Below are 17,169 nucleotides of genomic sequence, written 5' to 3' on the forward strand. Positions count from 1 at the left end.
TCTCTCGTGTCAATTTACCCATGCAGTAAGGGTCCATGGAAACAGTCCCATAATGCTGATTACCGAAATAGGAAAGGGAAAGCAGTGCCTAGAAACCTTTTCTACTTCCGCCAATTACCCTACCGCAAACTTCACTGGCATCTTGAAACGGCTCGTTACCGATCAATCAATCAGAGCTGAAACGGATACAGCTTGTCTGACTTGACTAAAGCGCCCACACGTCCAGTGAAATGTGATGCTGGGCAATCAGACAAGTTTCTGCAAGAGCTGGAAGATACGATCAGGACTGAACAGCCAATAGTGCACAGCTCTTCTAGCAAAACAGAATGAAGGGGGCATTAACAGGGCTGCAGTTGATTTTAAGTGCCCTAAAATTAACCAATGGAGGGTGAGGTTTTAATTCAAAAACACAGTACACTGCTAGTGAATATCATGGAACAAACACCTGAAGTTCCAAAGAACCCTTCAACCAAATGCTCTGTTTCTTGCAGCCAATGGCATGCTCCAAATTAAAACGAAGACACTAACGAGGGTCTGAAGATATCTACACAGTTCTGCTTTTTCTTGTATCAGATTCCTGGAGAAAGAAGGGATGGGTAGGCAGGCCTAGAAAGTTCAGGCATCTGACAGCACACAAGGCACAGAGAAATGTGTCTCGAGATGGGTCTAGTTAATTCTGACGGTAGGATTGACCATGTAAAACAAAATTCTCACACCTGACCAAGGACATAGTGTGCACTATTTTAAATCGTACTGAGGGCCTGGCGGGCATGGGGACAAATCACTGCTGGGTGGGAGCGAGGACGACAGCATGTTTCCCAGCACCTCAGTAAAGAGCTTCAAGCACTAGCACTAATCGAAACAACTTGGGCAGAGGCTATCGCTGCCAGCCGGAACACAACACTGGTTTTCAGTCTCTGCAATGAAGTCTGGTGTAGGTGTTCATTCCACAATAGCATCCAATTTCCCCGAGTCTCACCCTCTTCCCACCCACCTGTCCTGTGGATACCTTTTCTCCAGGTCGAATGCTGCCACATTTGAGCGCGTTAATGTCATTCTTGCAATCATCCATGAAGCCACAGATCAGCCGGTAGTCACTGAAGATGATGGCTGTCATTTTGGTGATGTACTGGTGACACTGGTATTCAGTGATGTTGCCTCTATGGTCCACCAAACAGGACACCAAATAGCCTTTCCCAGCCAACTCATCCGCACACTCTTTGATCTGTGCAGAGAAAGAGTTGTGTTCCAGGAGTTAGTAGGAGCAGCTCCTAAAGTCAGACATTTTTAAAGCATCAGGTGCAGATATGCCATGATGCAAGCCACCTCTACACACCAATCTGGGCCAAGCAGTAGCGAGACACCCAGCCTGGGGCACTAGGTCAGGCTAGCGCGTTCCACGCTAGCACTCTACAGATTTGTCTTGTAGTAAACAGCATCATTATTGATCACATTTACAGAGGACACAGACTGGGTCAGAATGGTGAGTAATGAAGGGGACAGGACAGCCATCTGGATTGCTTATGCCCAGGTCACCACAGCCAAAGCTGCAGTCCTGCCTCCAGGAGCAAAGAATACAGGCCAGAGTTACAGGATGAGGGTCGCTATCCTGGGAAGCTGACTCTGAAACAGTATTGGGGGAGTCACGGTGAATAAATCAGCTGAACATTAGCTCCTAGTATAATACAATGACTGCACAGGATAATCCGATCGCTGGACACACCAACTGGGGACTACTGCGTAGGAGGAGAGGTTCTGTTACCTCTGCATGTGTTACTGGTGCGTCTGCTACTGGAATACTGTGTTCTGTTCCAGTGCTCACAATTCAAGGAGAATGCTCATAAATTGGAGAGAGTTCAGAGAACTGCCATGGAATGATTAAAGGACTGGAAAACAGATCGTACAGGCGGACTCCGGGAGGTCCATCTATGTGGTTTATCAAAGAGCAGGTGAAGGGGTGATCACATTCTATAACTGCCCACAAAGGGGAACAAATGTACTAGAGCTCTTCAATCAGACAGACAGACAGACAGACAGACAGAGACAGCAACAAGTGGCTGCTGGCTGAAGCTAGATAAAACATGCTCCAAGCCAAACAGGAATTCAGGGACATTTTCCAGGCTGTTATGCAGGGCATCAGTCTAGATACTCAGAATGATTCCTTCTAGCCTGATAATCTTACCAATTACTTTCTACAGGCAGTCCCCGGGTTACATGGATCCGACTTACATCAGATCCCTACTTACAAACAGCGTGAGGCAACCCCACACTAGCTGCTTCCCCCCAGCAGACCAGGGAGACGCGAAGCTAGCACCCCCCGCCCCTCCAGCAGACCAGGGAGACGCGGAGCGGCTTTTCTCAGCAGACACCTCAGCTTGAGAATAAAGGACTGAGGGAAGTGAGGTGTGGGAGAATAAAACTGAGCTCTGGAGAAATGTTTGGCTAGAGTTTCCCCTACAATATGTACCAATTCCGACTTGCATACAAATTCAACTTAAAGAACAAACCTACAGTCCCTATCTTGTACGTAACCCGGGGACTGCCTGTATATGCCAGCTAGCGATAGCATGTAGCCATTTATAAGCCTCATTTGTAAAGACAACGGTTTTATCAAATAACCCAACATTCAAACTATATTACAATGTCAGCCTTTCAATTATGTAACCCCTAGAAAAAATGACTGAAACCTATTGGGTACAGTCAGGATAGACAAGACAAAAATGCAGACAATTCTCAAGGGAGGTACCTAGCCTCTAGTGATTCCCAAGGACACTGGCTGCCCAATTTCCTCAGAGGCTTTTGAAAAAAAAAATCAAAATGTACTCTAGATCCAAACAGGACAATTCACATTGGTACATAATGTACAAAACCAAAAACCTGGTCATATTCCTCCAATAGGAAGGCCTGGAAGAACTTCTGAATTCTTAACCCCCTTAAAAGGGTGGTCTAGGAGAAGCTTTTTAAAAACTATTAGTTTGAAAAATGTCAGGTTGATAATCTACCTTATCCAATGCAAAGCCAGGAATGTTTCATGCGTCTACCTTGCCAGACAATATCAACAAGAGGTGTAGCAGGCATGATTGCTTTCAGAATGAAACTGAGATTTTATAAAACCACATACTTCCTGTTTGCATCATTACTCGTCACAACATTACAGAAAAGGAAGACCATGGCAGTTAATATACAATTAAAATGCGGTGTCTATCCCCACTACATGTAGGAGCTTTTATCTAAGATTTATAGTGCAATGTTTACAACCATGTAAACAGTCATCATATAAAAATGGAAATTAACTGTGCTGCGATAAGGGAGTATTCTCAGACATGCCTGGATTGCAAAAATTCTGCAGCAGCTCCATTACAGAAACCAAACAGCTGAGAATAGATAGTATTTCACTTGACTGACTACAGCATGTCAGCTGGTAAAGAGATTTGTGGGGTTTCTTCCATTTCGGCGCTACAAGGTTCCAAACACAGCACAGTGTCTTGCAGTGCAACACAAACTAGAGGACTCCGAGGGCAAGCTCAGCATGGAAAGTTCCAGTCAGGAACCCACTGTCTGAACCACTTCAAATTGAAAAGAAAAATTCTACCTTGTCCCGGATCTAACCAAAAGGACACGTGGATTTTACTGGGGAAAACAAGGTTTGTTATGGAAACTCAGCTGCAATCTTAAGTAGGGAGTGGCTATTCGTACACAGTGAAGAATGGAAGAATCCAATCCGCACAAAGTACCTGGTGGAAGGTGACGGGGGAATCTTTAACATTGTTGTTGAGTATCAGAGGGGTAGCCGTGTTAGTCTGAATCTGCAAAAGCGGTGAGGAGTCCTGTGGCACCTTATAGACTAACCGAAGTGTTGAAGCATAAGCTTTCGTGGGCAAAGACCCACTTTGTCAGATGCATGTCACTTTCCCAGTGTACTTTCTATTGTTACCGGGGTACAAAGAGTCAAATCAGCTTTTAGGGGCAGATTAAGAGGCCTGAGATATTTCTCATGTAGCTGTCTAGTGTGGAACGAATGGGTCATTAAAAAACTGATGAGAACCCATTAATCTCAATGGATAAGTCAGGCCATGTCTTCCCTAAGCCGCATCAAACTTCTGGAGTTTGATTTAGCAGGTCTAGTTTAGCAGGTCTTAACTAGACCCGCTAAATCGAACTCAGAGGGCAACCCTGTCAGTGGCTGTATTCTTGCTCCATAATGGGAACCCCCCCAATGGTCATGACAATTCTAGCTAGTGACCTAGAGGAAGGAGATTTCCCCCACTTTTGGCCAGGAAAGCAGAGCAAGGGCCCCGGGTAGAGAAAAACAGAGCAAGGCGTCAGGTGGCTGAGACAGCTATCCTTTGGGGAAGTGGGGGGTCAGAAGCCCCCCTACGGGCTGAAAAGCAGACAAACAAATGGAGTCCATAACAGCTTGGCTGGCTGCTTACACTGGTCTGGCCCTAAATCTCTGAGCTAACTTATGGACTTTGGGATTCTGTATGCCCCACGACAAACTGTTTCCTTGCTTTGAAAACGCTGCTGCTGTCACTGCAAATACTGAGAACACTGCACCCTGAATGGGCACGGTACAAGCCTCCCTCAGAAGGTGGTTTTGACTGGATTTACTGCAAAGAGCTGTGGAGAGAGAAACACTGCCACAGGCCCAGTGTGAGAGCCTTGGAAGTGCTGGGCCTGCCCTGTGGACCGTGGGGGTCCTTGGGGTGCAGCACACTCAAGGGTCACTCCCCAGGGACTGGATCTGTGACTGGTCAGGCAGGAACTGCAGGATTCTTAGCTTATCATTTCTCTTTATTCCGGTGCAATCATTCCTCCGAGCCAAGCCCTCACAACCAGTCTCCTTAGACAGAGGTGCAAATACCAAATGAAATATACTCAAATTCAGCCCTGGGAACCAGTCTGCCCCTCCCCCTCCAGTGAGGAAGGCAGAAACGGGTCTATTGTCAGTTCAGTCTCAGAGGGCTTGTCTAGACTGGTTCACAGCTAATGCATTTGTACAGCCACTGTCTGTCTACACTAGGCTCTAAGCCATGCTTAAACAGCACTAGTTATCACTCGCCAAGAGTTCTTCAGATGGATCTCAAGCACAGGGCTAAGAACCACCCACAGATAAAACAGATATAGCCATACCCTCTGTCACTCTCACCTCTGTTATGGTGGACTTACAGACCTCTCTGGCCACGGATTCAAACTTCAGATCTGTAGTGAGGTTCAACTTGTAGTTCCAAAGCAGCTAAATCAGAAGAGAGAGAGAGAATGCATTAGTTTGTATAGGAAGGCTGGGAAATCTTGAACCTCAGAACAACGGACTGTTTTTCTTCCGATTGCCTCCGTTTCTGTTTTATTCTTCTCACGTACGGTTACCTCCATTACACCTCAGCTTCATTCTTCAGCCATCTCTAATGCTATGCAGAAAAAGCCCATGAACACCACTTATTCCAGCCTTACCTTGTCATCCATCATCCCACATTTTAATCAAATGATTGCTGAAGCCAGAATTTCTACACGATCATTAACCGAGTTATTAAAAGGAAAAGAACCAATTAATCCATTTTCTGAATCTCACGATCTTTGTTTACAAGACAAAGACGTTAACACCTGGTGAGGTGAGCTCTTAGCACAGCGATGCATTCAACTCATTAATGTATGGCTTAGCTGTGCAATGTCGCTCTACAAATACAGTGGCGTCCTCAATATAAGCTGGATTCATGGCTGCCTGTCTCAAGAGGAGACTAGTCAGCTGCTCATTCACTTCCCAATTCAGAAGGCTATTATTAATAAGATAACCTCTAGGACAATTGTGATGTGATGGTACACCATGAAGAGTTGGGGCTTGTGTGACGTAGTGGGGGTACTTGCTGGGCTGTGGTGACCTCTGCTGTCTGGAGCAAGACCCAGCAGGGAAAACCTCATTATGCAAAGGTGACTCAAAAACATGTCTGACCTGCGGCCCCCCATGAGGAGAAACAAAGGGAGGTGGAATGCTGCCCTGGCTGTGGGCAGGGCTGGAGGAGGGGGAGTTAGTTCCTGGCTGGAAGGCAGGGAAGAAGGAGCTGGGGAGGGGGCTGGGACTCCCCTATCTCAAGGGGGCACTGAGGCCTCTTAGCCCCAGTTCCTGAAACCAGATTACATCTGTGCTGGAGGAACAATAAACAACCTCCATTCTACTGGCTGGTGAAGTCTGTTCATGCCATTTCGGGGTGCAGGAGACGGGGAACCCCCAACGCGCCGTCACAGCTTGTCTCTAGGTGTTAACTACATCTGTTTTATTGCCAAATGCCTTAGCCTTTCAAACTCCTGTATGGGGGTCACTGCCCCTCTTAGGCAAGAGTCTGGGATTAGTTTATTAAATATGATCTAATTGTTTATACTCGTTCAAAATGAATTCCACTTTTAGCACATTTTGCTCTCCATAACCATGGAGGTGACAGCTGCCCTACAGCACTAGATCAATTTAAAGGAAGAAACTGAAGACAAGGTAGCAAGAATTCAATATGTCTGGCAACAGACCAGGACTAGTCTGGCCTCTCATGGCAAGTCCCAGCTATCACGGCTAGCTTGCTCTATGGCACTTCTCTCCAGAAGCACCAGAGGTTAACCCACAAATTGCGTGTTAGAAACCAGTACCTCGCACTTGTGGCAAACAAATGACTGAGGGGTCAAACAAAGATTGTGTCAGACTTGCATTACAGGCAGTCCCCGGGTTACGTACAAGATAGGGACTGTAGGTTTGTTCTTAAGTTGAATCTGTATGTAAGTCGGAACTGGCATCCAGATTCAGCCGCTGCTGAAACTGACCAGTGGCTGACTACAGGAAGCCCGAGGCAGAGTTGCTCTGCCCTGGGCTTCCTGGAATCAGCCTCTGATCAGTTTCAACAGGCTGAATCTGGACGCCAGTTCCAACTTACATAGATTCAACTTAAGAACCCCAGGCGTCCCCAAGTCAGCTGTTGCTGAAACTGATCAGCAGCTGATTCCAGGAAGCCTAGGGCAGAGTAACTCTGCCTCAGGCTTCCTGTAGTCAGCGCTGGTCAGTTTCAGAAGCGGCTGACTTGGGGACGCCTGGGGCAGAACAGCTGGGGTGCTGCTGGGTTGCTCCAGTAGCGCCGCTCCTCGGCGCTACTGGACCAACCCACCAGCACCCCACTGCTCTGCCCCAGGCGTCCTGATTCAGCCGCTGCTGAAACTGACCAGCAGCGGCTGAATCAGGACGCCTGGGGCAGAGCAGCTGGGGTGCTGCCGGGTTGGTCCAGTAGCGCCCAGAGCGGCGCTGCAGGACCAACCGGCAGCGCCCCAGCTGCTCTACCACAGGCGTCCGGAGAAAAGCCTGGTCTGCTGGGGGGGGTGGGGTGGGAGGGTACTAGCTGCACTCCCCCCCCCCCCCAGCAGACCACGGAGACGCAGGCGGAGGACCGAGACCAGCAGACCAGGGAGACGGGGAGCAAAGCCTCTGAGGACGCCAGCAGCGGGACAGCTGGTCTCCAGCAGACCAGGGAGATGGGGAGCAAAGCCGGGGAGCATGCGGGCAGCGGACAGCCCAGACACGCCGCGGTTGTCCCGCTGCCAGCGTCCTCAGAGGCTTTGCTCCCCGTCTCCCTGGTCTGCTGGTCTCCACGACACCCTCTTCAGCATAAGCCCAGAAACCCGCATTGGCCCAGAAAACTACAGCTTGAAGAAAGCGTTTTCTGTCTCTGCACGATCACTAGAGGATGCCACAGGAAGCAGGTTTCAAATGCTCTAGCTAGCTAGAGAGCAAAGGAAATCAACGGATACTTACATGGTTGCAGTCTGAAGAGATTTCATTGTCCGGCTGAAAGAAAGGAAGAAAGAAAAGGGTGTTACTCTGGATCTAACATCAGCTGGTTACCGCATGCTAAATAATGAAGATGTTAAATCTTCAAAATACTGCAAAAAAAACCCTGCATTTTCCAAACGCATTTTAAGATTACGTTTTTCCATGAAACTATCACCAAAGTCAGGAGACAGGAAGCTTTAAACACTACACAAGAAAGCTGCTGCATAAATGCCATTAAAACGTCCCAAAGAAAAACCCCTCATAACTGTCCCAGTTTCAGTGAGGCATGGCGCTGTTCAGCAATTTTCCAGGCACTGTTGCACTTTACAGCCTTGAAGTTGCACAGTAAGGAGCAGTATTAATGCAGCTCCCACCTAGCTAGGACTTGTGCTGCATCTGATCTCTCCTCTCAGTCCCCCCAGGTTATAAGCCAAGAGGGTAGCAGCTGTGGGAAAGCACAGGCACACCTGGTGGCACAGGTGCAGAGTGCAAGCCCCTAATTCAAGGTGGAAGGGAAGGCCTGGCTGCCTTACTTCGGGGGTCAGTTGTCCTATATTTCAGCTCTGGGAGGATGAGACACCTGGACCAACAGGTAAGGCTGCAATTCACCCCCAGAAACCCAAGGGGTGCGCTTGCTAACAGACAGACAGGCCTGTCTAATTCTAACATTTGGCAGGACTCCTGAGCTGATGGGACCCATCGGCAACTCAGGGTGCAGCCACCCGCACCCCACTGCTCCCCCCATTACAGCATTAATTCCCCTCTGGGAGGGGTGTGAGAGGAGTCAATTAACCGATAAGCAAATGCTTACAGGTGAATGCTACAGACAACACGCGTTCCCCTCCCCCACTCCCTTGCATGTTTCAGCAGGCTGCCAGAAGCCCGGCTCAGGACCTATCTGCGCTCAAAATACACGAGTCTCCCATCGCCAAGATCCATGCCCATGGGGACTGCCGTGCGCTGGGACCTTGCCTTGTGAGGTCCAGCAGCTCCCCCAAGTGAGCCCAACCCCAGTGTCATCCCTGCCGAGAAAGGGGAGGTCTGAATATGCCACCCACGTGTCTGACCCCGCAATTAACGGCCCACGCGGCGCACCTCCGCTGGAGCCCAACACTGCTGCCTCCGGCCCCGCTGTCGAGTTGATCTCCCGGCCACAGATCCTGCCAACGCAGCGCCACTGCGGCCAGGAAGCGAGAGGCAATCCTTGCCACCAAAGGCATGCAAAAGGGAGGTGTAGCCTGTTAGCCCGCTGGAGCTTATCACACCGTTTAAAGCGTGGAGCCGCGCGCCGTATGGCTTCCGAGCACGACTGAGCGGCAGCAGCCCGGGGAGAAACACCCTAGCTCCCTTTTTACAGCAGCTACTTGTGACCGGCAGGGATAGAGCACCTGCCGCCTGCCAAGGTTCTGGCCCACGTGGCTTGAGGCTCACCATACTCCTCCCTCCCCCCGGAGCAGGCCAGGCAATCCCAGCCAATGAGGGCAATGGGAGGGTGCCTGCCAGTGCAGATTAGAACCACCAGTGCTACTCCAGGAGCTGTGCCAAATAAGTGGCTCCATCCACTGTCCCCCTTCTGCAGCCCACCACGCCCCTCCTGCCCAAACCCTGCACCTCTCCCACACAATTGGGCCCCTAGAAGAGTTTATCTAGCCCTGGGTGGAAGCCCTGAGCCTTGTGCCTCCCCACTCACTCTGTGTGGGGCTGGCATGCGAGGGGAACCCTAGTGCCCCGAACTGAATGGGTGGGTCTTTCTGCTCATCAGCTGGGGCACTGTCCCTCTAAGCCTGGCAGGAGATTAATCAGCCCTGTCCTGTCAGTCAGCGTGTGCAGGGGACCCTGAGCTTGACTGGGGGCTGCCCCCCAGCTTAGACGGAGCACGGGTTGGGGCCGCACCCATGAGATGGGATCTCTTGGTTTTGCTACTCACTTGTGTGTGTGGCCTCCAACTGATTTTTCTATGGGCCAGTGCCCCCCCAAAGGTTTCCCATCCCTCTCTGAAGAATCTGCTCCAATTTAGTACACAGCAAAAGAGGTAATTTAGATGGCTCTGCTGGTACCCAGACAACAGGGAGCGACGATCCCCAGCACGCAGGCCCCAGAGCCTAAGGGGATCCCCAAAATCCACTAACTGGCACCCCAGAAAAGTAGATTGGCCTATGGGAAACCCCGAACCTCAGTCCTCCCTGTCCCTTCCCTTCCCCTCACCCCATGGAGCTGGAGCGTCGGAGCAGTGAGCTCTCTCAGCTGGGGGCCACATCGGTGAGGGTTTGAGGAGTTTTTTTGCTTCTCACTTGTGATCCCCACCTGATTTTTCAGTCCGTGGCCCCCAACCCAAAAAGGTTCCCCACCCCTGCCATAAAGAAAACATTGAAACCTTGTGTTGGACACAATGTTTTACTGTATTTAAAATGAAGTTTGATAAACCAACACAAGAAAGTTAAAATGCTTAATCGGTTTAATAATTTACATTAAGCCATTCTCCCCAGCTGCAGCACTAGCAAAACGGGCATAATTATGTAATTAACAGTGAGCTTCCATTAGCAACTAATAGTCCAGGGAAAGCTTTGCATTGACCCAGGTGGTCCATGGGGCACATGGAGGAAAGAGCCCGTCCTCCCCCAGAGAGCAACACAGCCCAGAGCAGGAGGGTTAAATAAACCTGGTATGCTACTTCAGAAAGGTTGCTGACCCCTGCCTTCCAAGAACCCGCTTCCCCAGCTGTCTGATAACCTGGTGATTGGACTATCTGCTTTGTTAAAGGCTGTAAGAGCCAGTTCAAATTCCTCATACCGTGGGTCACACTGAAATATTAACAAATGTCAAATTTACAGTATTTTAAAAGTTACATCTGCTTTTAGCCACTAAATGTCCAATTTACAGGCTAAATTTCTACCTCTACTCATCTTAATCACTCAGCAATGGCTGGAACCAAAACAGATCCATTTCAGATTGAACTAATTGAAAGGCAAGAGCCAGAATGCCCTCAATTAAACCTGCCATCACATATTTTAGACAAGGACAGAGTTTCTTCGCAGAAGGATGGCGGCTAGCACTGATTTCCCTAAGGTGGGCTGGGCTGATCTAATGCGTCTGGTAAGCAAAATGATGTCAAGGACGAGAGTGCCAACCCAGATGTCACCTTTGTTGCTTTGGTTACCTGTGTTTGTGACAATACCAAATGACCTTCAATCTCAGCGGCGTAGATTCAAATCTGCATTGGATTAGGGCTCTGGGCACTCACCTGAAAGATTTCAAGAACTTCTTTTAAACAATACTCATTGGACTTGCCTAACCCTGGGGTAAGTCCCCGCTGTGTTCAACAGAATCGTGCTTGCACTCGGAAGGACAGGATGGGCCAAATGGTCTTAGGTGCCACATTACTTCAGCAACATTCTGCTGCGGAGATGGAGGCTTAGGTCCAATTCTGGGGTGCATGTCCCCATCCTTGAGAGAGGCAAACTAGAAAAATCTAAAAAAACCTTAAAAACCCAGCAAATGGTCTGGTAGCACTTTAAAGACTAAAAAAACATGCCGATGGCATCATGAGCTTTCATGGGCACAGCCCAGTTCTTAAGCCCCCCCCCCCCCGCATCCTCCTCCTGTTCTGAAATGTGATTTGTCCTTTTCATACGTGTTCATTTTTTTTTATTGTATCCTTTGGTATATATGGCTGTGACAATTTTCTTCCACTATTTGATCGGAGGAAGTGGGTCTGGCCCACGAAAGCTCATCATCTAATAAACCATCTTGTTAGTCTTTAAAGTGCTACATTGTCCTGCATTTTGCTTCACCCATTCATAGTAGTCCTCAATAACCTTGCTTAGTGGTTTCTGATTTCCAATCCATCCAATTGCCAAAGTTCATCTACCAGCAGCGATTGTGTTTAGGAAAATAAATTTTTTTAAGTGTAAGGAAAAACCGGTTCTCTCTTTTGTAACTGTCACTCGTGGAGAGGTGTTGCTCGTGTCCATTCTATGCTAGGCGTGCACGCACCCACATGCACAGTCGGAGACTTCTGCCTTGGTGGTATCCATAAGGTCAGCTGGGCGCCCCTTTGAGTGTCGCACTCGCGCACTGGTACATTAGGCGCTGCCAGCCCCATGTCCTCTCAGTTCCCTCTTGCCAGCAACACCAATGGCCAGGTACTGGAATGAATATGAGCAACACGTCTCCAAGAATGATAAAAATTAGGTGATTTTTTCTTTGAGCGTCTGCTCATGTCGATTCCATTGTAGGTGACACAAAGGCAGCAGTGCGGAGGGCAGGGGGCTTCTTCCAAGTGGGGCTGGAGCTCACTTGCTGCTGGCCCTGCTCCGGGGACTAAAGACCAGTCGAGTAACCGATAAGAATTCATGAGGTTACTGACTATTCAGTTAACTGCTATTTAACATCCCTACCCTGGCCTACACAGTCCATGCTGTCTGCTGGGGTCATAGGGCACTGGGGTGTTTGAGATAGGGATGTTAAATATCAATTAACTAATCAAATAGATAGGATTTCCATCGACTATTCGATTAGTCGATAAGGATTAGCATGCGTTCTGCCTTCGAAGTGTACAGGAGGCCCAGCAGGGGTGCATTTCAAAGACTGAAACGCCACATGGAGCCCGGGGTCAAGGGGTCCCCCACTGACTCCAGGCTCCATACAGGGCTTCCTCTTTCAAACGTACAGGAGTCCCCGCTGGGGTTCTTGTACATTTCAAAGACAGCGCTGCTGTTGTGCCAGTGCCCCATCCCACCAAGCTGGAGCTGGGGGAACCAGCTTTTAAGCCTGCTCCCCCCAGCACCTCCGCCCCCCCCGCCCCCGCCTCTTTGCAACAGAGGCAGCAAGGGGGGAAGCGACTAGTTGACTAGTCACTTACATCCGTAGGCTGAGGGGCAGGCCTATCCTTTGCGCTGGGTCAGGGTCACATGCAGCCTCACTGCCCAGTCCGTGTTGTCAGGGGGCTGCTGCAGAATGGTCTCCCACCTCCATGCAGCCAGTAGCTTGGCTCCCTGCTGCCATGCTTGGAGCCTCCACAGCTATTGACAAATGAACTAAACGTGCTCCAGCTGGTATTAATAACGATGGAATTTCAACTGCTGGAGAACTTGTTTGGACTGACTTATATTTAAGCCTCCCCCGGATCTCTCCACTGGCTCCTCTTGCGCTCGCTCTGCGAGTTCAGGTTTATGACCCTACAGTGCGCTGCATCCCTGTTCTTGGATTATTTAGCCAGCCTTGTCCAGCAGACTGGGGCAGGAAGCAATCTACCGACACCACCTGTGTTACTAGCTCTCCCAGTGTCTTACCTATGGAACGCCCTTCTCAAGCCAGTCAAACTGGCCATGCCCAGCTCATGCAAACCCCTCAAGCACCATGTGACGAAGCCTGATGATGATGCTCAGCAGCTGGGAGTAGTCTGAAGAAAGCTTGGCACTCCCAGCATGGGCACACATTCCATCCATGTGTATGCGGTACAGCCTCTTCTTCCCTAGCATTCGCCCGTTCTGTCACCAGAAAGACACACTCACAGGGGTACTACAGCAATCCAAATACACCTGCCACGCCAGCTTCCAGTGCATCTGAAGAGTGGGTTGTGCCCACAAAAGCTCTGATACTGTATTTGTTAGTCTCCAAAGTGCCACAGGACTGCTCATTTTTCAAGTTACAGACCAACAGCCACCCCCTCAGACTTTTTATACAGCAAAACACCACCAACCAACAACACCAACCAACTAAAATGTGCTTTATACAGTCCCTAGAGCCACCGTTAGAAAAAAGAAACAAATCTTGCATTGTAATATAGCAGTAGGAAGCCCCTACTTGATCATTCATGTTTTAAAAGCAAATCTTCAGGGGAAAAAGATAACACTCCATATAACAGAGTTACTTAAATGCCTATAAAAAGATCAACATGCCTACCAGCAGGCCCCAACTCCCATGATGCTTCTTTTTTTTTTTTTTTTTTAACTAACTCAAGGGGGCAATCCAGCAAAGGAGGGAAAGCAGTGCTGAGAGTCATTTGAATACACTGGAACAATTGTTTCCAGTTGGTCAGGTGTGCACTGGCCACGCATGACGAGCGGCAGTAATGCAAATTCTGTCCAAACGCCTGAGCATCAACTGCCATCCACTGTGCATGCAACTCTGTGCATGTGCCATGGAAGATTAAAATGTCAGAGACCCCGAAGCCATTTTTAGTCTTAGAAACAGTGTTTATACTACGCCAGATTCTGCTTCAAACGCAAAGCCATCTCCAAACGAAGCAGGTTTCTCTGTTAAACCATTGAGATTCCGCAACTGCCTCTGCAGCCCTGACAAACCCTTCTCCTCCCTTCTCTAAGTTACTGATCTTTTCAGACATGAAGGCAGCAGACACGTCGTTTAGACAACAAATGAGACCAAGGACACTGAGCGGGAAGCCAAAGCCCAAAGAGTATTAATACAAGAATCTGTGCAAGGTTTGCTTTTAGACAAGCTACAAGGAGTCAGATGAAGGTGTCTTGGTCTGTGGTGCTGCTCCCAGCTGCTACGACAGGCAGAATAAAGGTGTCTCAATATATGAGCAGTAAGAGCAAAACGGCACAGAATCCTAGTGCTGTTTCTCCTCGGTTTTGTCCCTGTCACTCCAGAGCAGAAATTAGGTGTTGGGACCAGGTTACGCCAAGTAAAACCAAACTGACAGTTGCTTGGAATAAATACTTACAAGTGCCATGTCAGTCCAAGAATGACTCAGCATAGGATTCCAGATTTATCCACTTAATTGCTACAGCTCAAGCACGTTCAGTCAGTCAACACTTCTTTGCCCCCTCACACCCCTCAAAAACCCTGCCAGTTTTGCAAAGCGATCCTGAGATCTGAGTGGCAGGCAGCATTTTCAGGTCTGTTTGCCACTGCCAGTAACAGATTCTGCAGCCTGAGCGAAAGCAGTACCTCAGGCCAGGTCTACACTAGACCTGGCAGCCCAGCTTAAGGTACACACCTCCAGCTACGTACAATAGGTAGCTGGAGTCTGCTTACCTTACCGCAGCATCCCCACAGAGGGAGGCCCAGGGGAGCAAACGCTTGGCTTCCCTGATCCATGAAGGGCAGGAGTACCGGAAGCTCTGAGTTTGATTTAGTGAGTCTTAGAGACTTGCTATATCGAACTCTGGAAGATTTATCGTGGGAGCAGTGATCTTCTGCAGAGTGGAGATGTGGCCTTAGTTAACTGTGTTGCTGCAGAGCCAACAGGAGGACAAATGAGTAACTCAGACTCCAGATTCACACAAAGTTGCCTAGCTAGGAGATGTCATTTCACAGAGTAGAACCGCATCGGGGATTCTGACACATGCTTTGTCCATGATTGCTCAACACTCTTATGGGAACATAATGCTAATAAGCACCATCAAGTTCTTCCTAGAGGCTGAATCTCAGCAACCCACAACTCTGGGCACTCACATTTTATAATCCAACTGCATCTAGAGGGTTCTGGAGGCAAGACGACCTGCTGTCACTAAGTCCAAAGAGGCAGCTTCTACCCAAAGGAGAGAAGCTGGCACAGAGGTTTGTCGTCTGATCGCTCAGAATAAGTAAGAAAATTACAAAACAGTTCCACTCAGCAGCTGCAGTGGAGGGGGTGGGGTGGGGTGGGGTGGCTTGGAGTTTCAGCCTGGTAACAGGGGCAGGCAGCTGTGGGGGGCCATGACAGACCCTCCATGAGCCTTGGGCGAGGGGCCCCACCCACCCCCCAGTAACTCCATGGGTCGTTTCCCTCCTGGCCAGTCCACAGTGAAGCGCAGCCCTGCAAACTCTGTGGATATCTGCAGCTCAAATGCAGGCACCCATCTAAGCACCCGCCGGGGCTCTACCCACCAGCACCTTGCCTCCAATGCAACCCAGCTCATCCCTCCGCAACAGCTGAGGCCATGAGCAATCATTTGCTGCTGGCTGCTGCCACCACAAGTTGGGCGAAAGGAGGAGGGAGAAAGAGTCCACAGACAAGAAGCTGCATGGCAGAAAATGTAAGCAGATGACTTGCTTTCCACTCAGACCTGATAACCACGGCAGGGCCTACACACAGGCCTGAAATAACGTCAGCAGCTGAAAAACGTACCAGACTAAGTCTGGATCACTGAAAACATCCTCTCTTCCCTGACTGTCTGCATTCGACTCGTCTCACCATCTCACCCAGAAGCTTCACACAGGCACTGAATAGCACGAGAAGCGTGAAGAAGCAAGTTGAAGAGCCTCCGGAGGCAGAGGAGCACTGGGTTAGGGCCTGGGGAAGGACCTAGCCATTTCAGGTTATTGCTGTTTACCCAGAAGGTCCTTGAGGTAAGAGGAGTCTATGGCTATGTCTAGACTACAACCCTTTTTTGGTAAAGGGATGTAAATTAGGCACGTCAATATTGCAAATGAAGCCGGGATTTGAATTTCCCATGCTTCATTTGCATAACGGCAGCCGCTGCTTTTTCCGAAACAGGGCTTTTTCGGGAAAAAACCCAGCAGTTTAGACTGGGCATTTTCAACAGAAATGCCCTGTTTTGTGCCCCCCCCCCCCCCCCCCAAAAAAACCCTGTTTTGAGAAAAAGCAGCGGCCACCATTATGCAAATGAAGTGCGGGAAATTCAAATCCCGGCTTCATTTGCAATATCCACATGCCTAATTTACATCCCTTTACCAAAAAAGGGCTGTAGCCTAGACACGGCCTATTTGGCGATCTATGGTACCAATTGCCACAGAAAAGTTCATAGAACATTTATGATATTTTAGTCATCTGCCAAGACAAGTGAGTCACTCCATATGAGTGGGCAAGCAGCATTTTGCAGGACTAATTTAGGCCATGAAAGTGGAGAAATTAGGAAGAGAGCTTAGCTGCATTTCAGGGCTCTCCTACGCTGTACATTTTAATGGTCTAAAATGGATCCACCTCTTGTAACAGCGCTCACGAACTCTACTCACTGTCTAGAAGGATAATCGGTTCAGAATAATTCCCCTATAAAAAAACCAAGCAAGGCACCTTTGCTCTTCACTGGAAAATTCCAGTTTAATGTCAGAGAAACTAACAGGCATTTACACAAATTCACAGCTCAATGCAATGGTGGACAACGTGACCAGATCTTGGACCACTGTACATTCAGTATGGGGCCAGTGACAAACACTACTGCTAGAACACATGTTTTACAGGTATCTTGAATTCTCAGGGCCAGAAAGGTAACTAAGTCCAGAAAAGCTGCTTATTTCATGCTGGCGTGAAGCGATCAGTTTTAGCTGTAGTCAGTCACGTCATCTCAAGCGCACTGCCAGGGAGCAGCCCGCCAGGAAGAGAACTGAAAGGAAGTCCTGCAGTGGGCGTACCAAGACACTGACTGACTTCAGTCGAGCTCTCCCCCCTACTTCCATCTTGC

The 17,169-nt window shown here is 49.1% G+C and overlaps 1 protein-coding gene across 2 annotated transcripts in view; it reads right to left on the bottom strand.

Annotated features, from left to right (window-relative positions):
- GLG1 (golgi glycoprotein 1) overlaps positions 1 to 17,169 on the bottom strand; it is a 120,403-nt gene that overhangs the window by 57,072 nt on the left and 46,162 nt on the right. Inside the window, exons 2-4 of one of the 2 annotated variants that reach the window (XM_075940659.2) lie at positions 7,781 to 7,813; positions 5,150 to 5,236; positions 995 to 1,225 (exon numbers count right to left, since the gene is read on the bottom strand). In XM_075940659.2, coding sequence (XP_075796774.1) covers positions 995 to 1,225; positions 5,150 to 5,236; positions 7,781 to 7,813 — 351 coding nt within the window. The remainder of the gene's footprint in view (positions 1 to 994; positions 1,226 to 5,149; positions 5,237 to 7,780; positions 7,814 to 17,169) is intronic. The other variant, XM_075940661.2, reaches the window with a different exon arrangement.

This window comes from Pelodiscus sinensis, chromosome 12 (genome assembly GCF_052426305.1).
Source record: "Pelodiscus sinensis isolate ZL-2025 chromosome 12, ASM5242630v1, whole genome shotgun sequence".
In the NCBI taxonomy this organism is placed as follows: Eukaryota; Metazoa; Chordata; order Testudines; family Trionychidae; genus Pelodiscus; species Pelodiscus sinensis.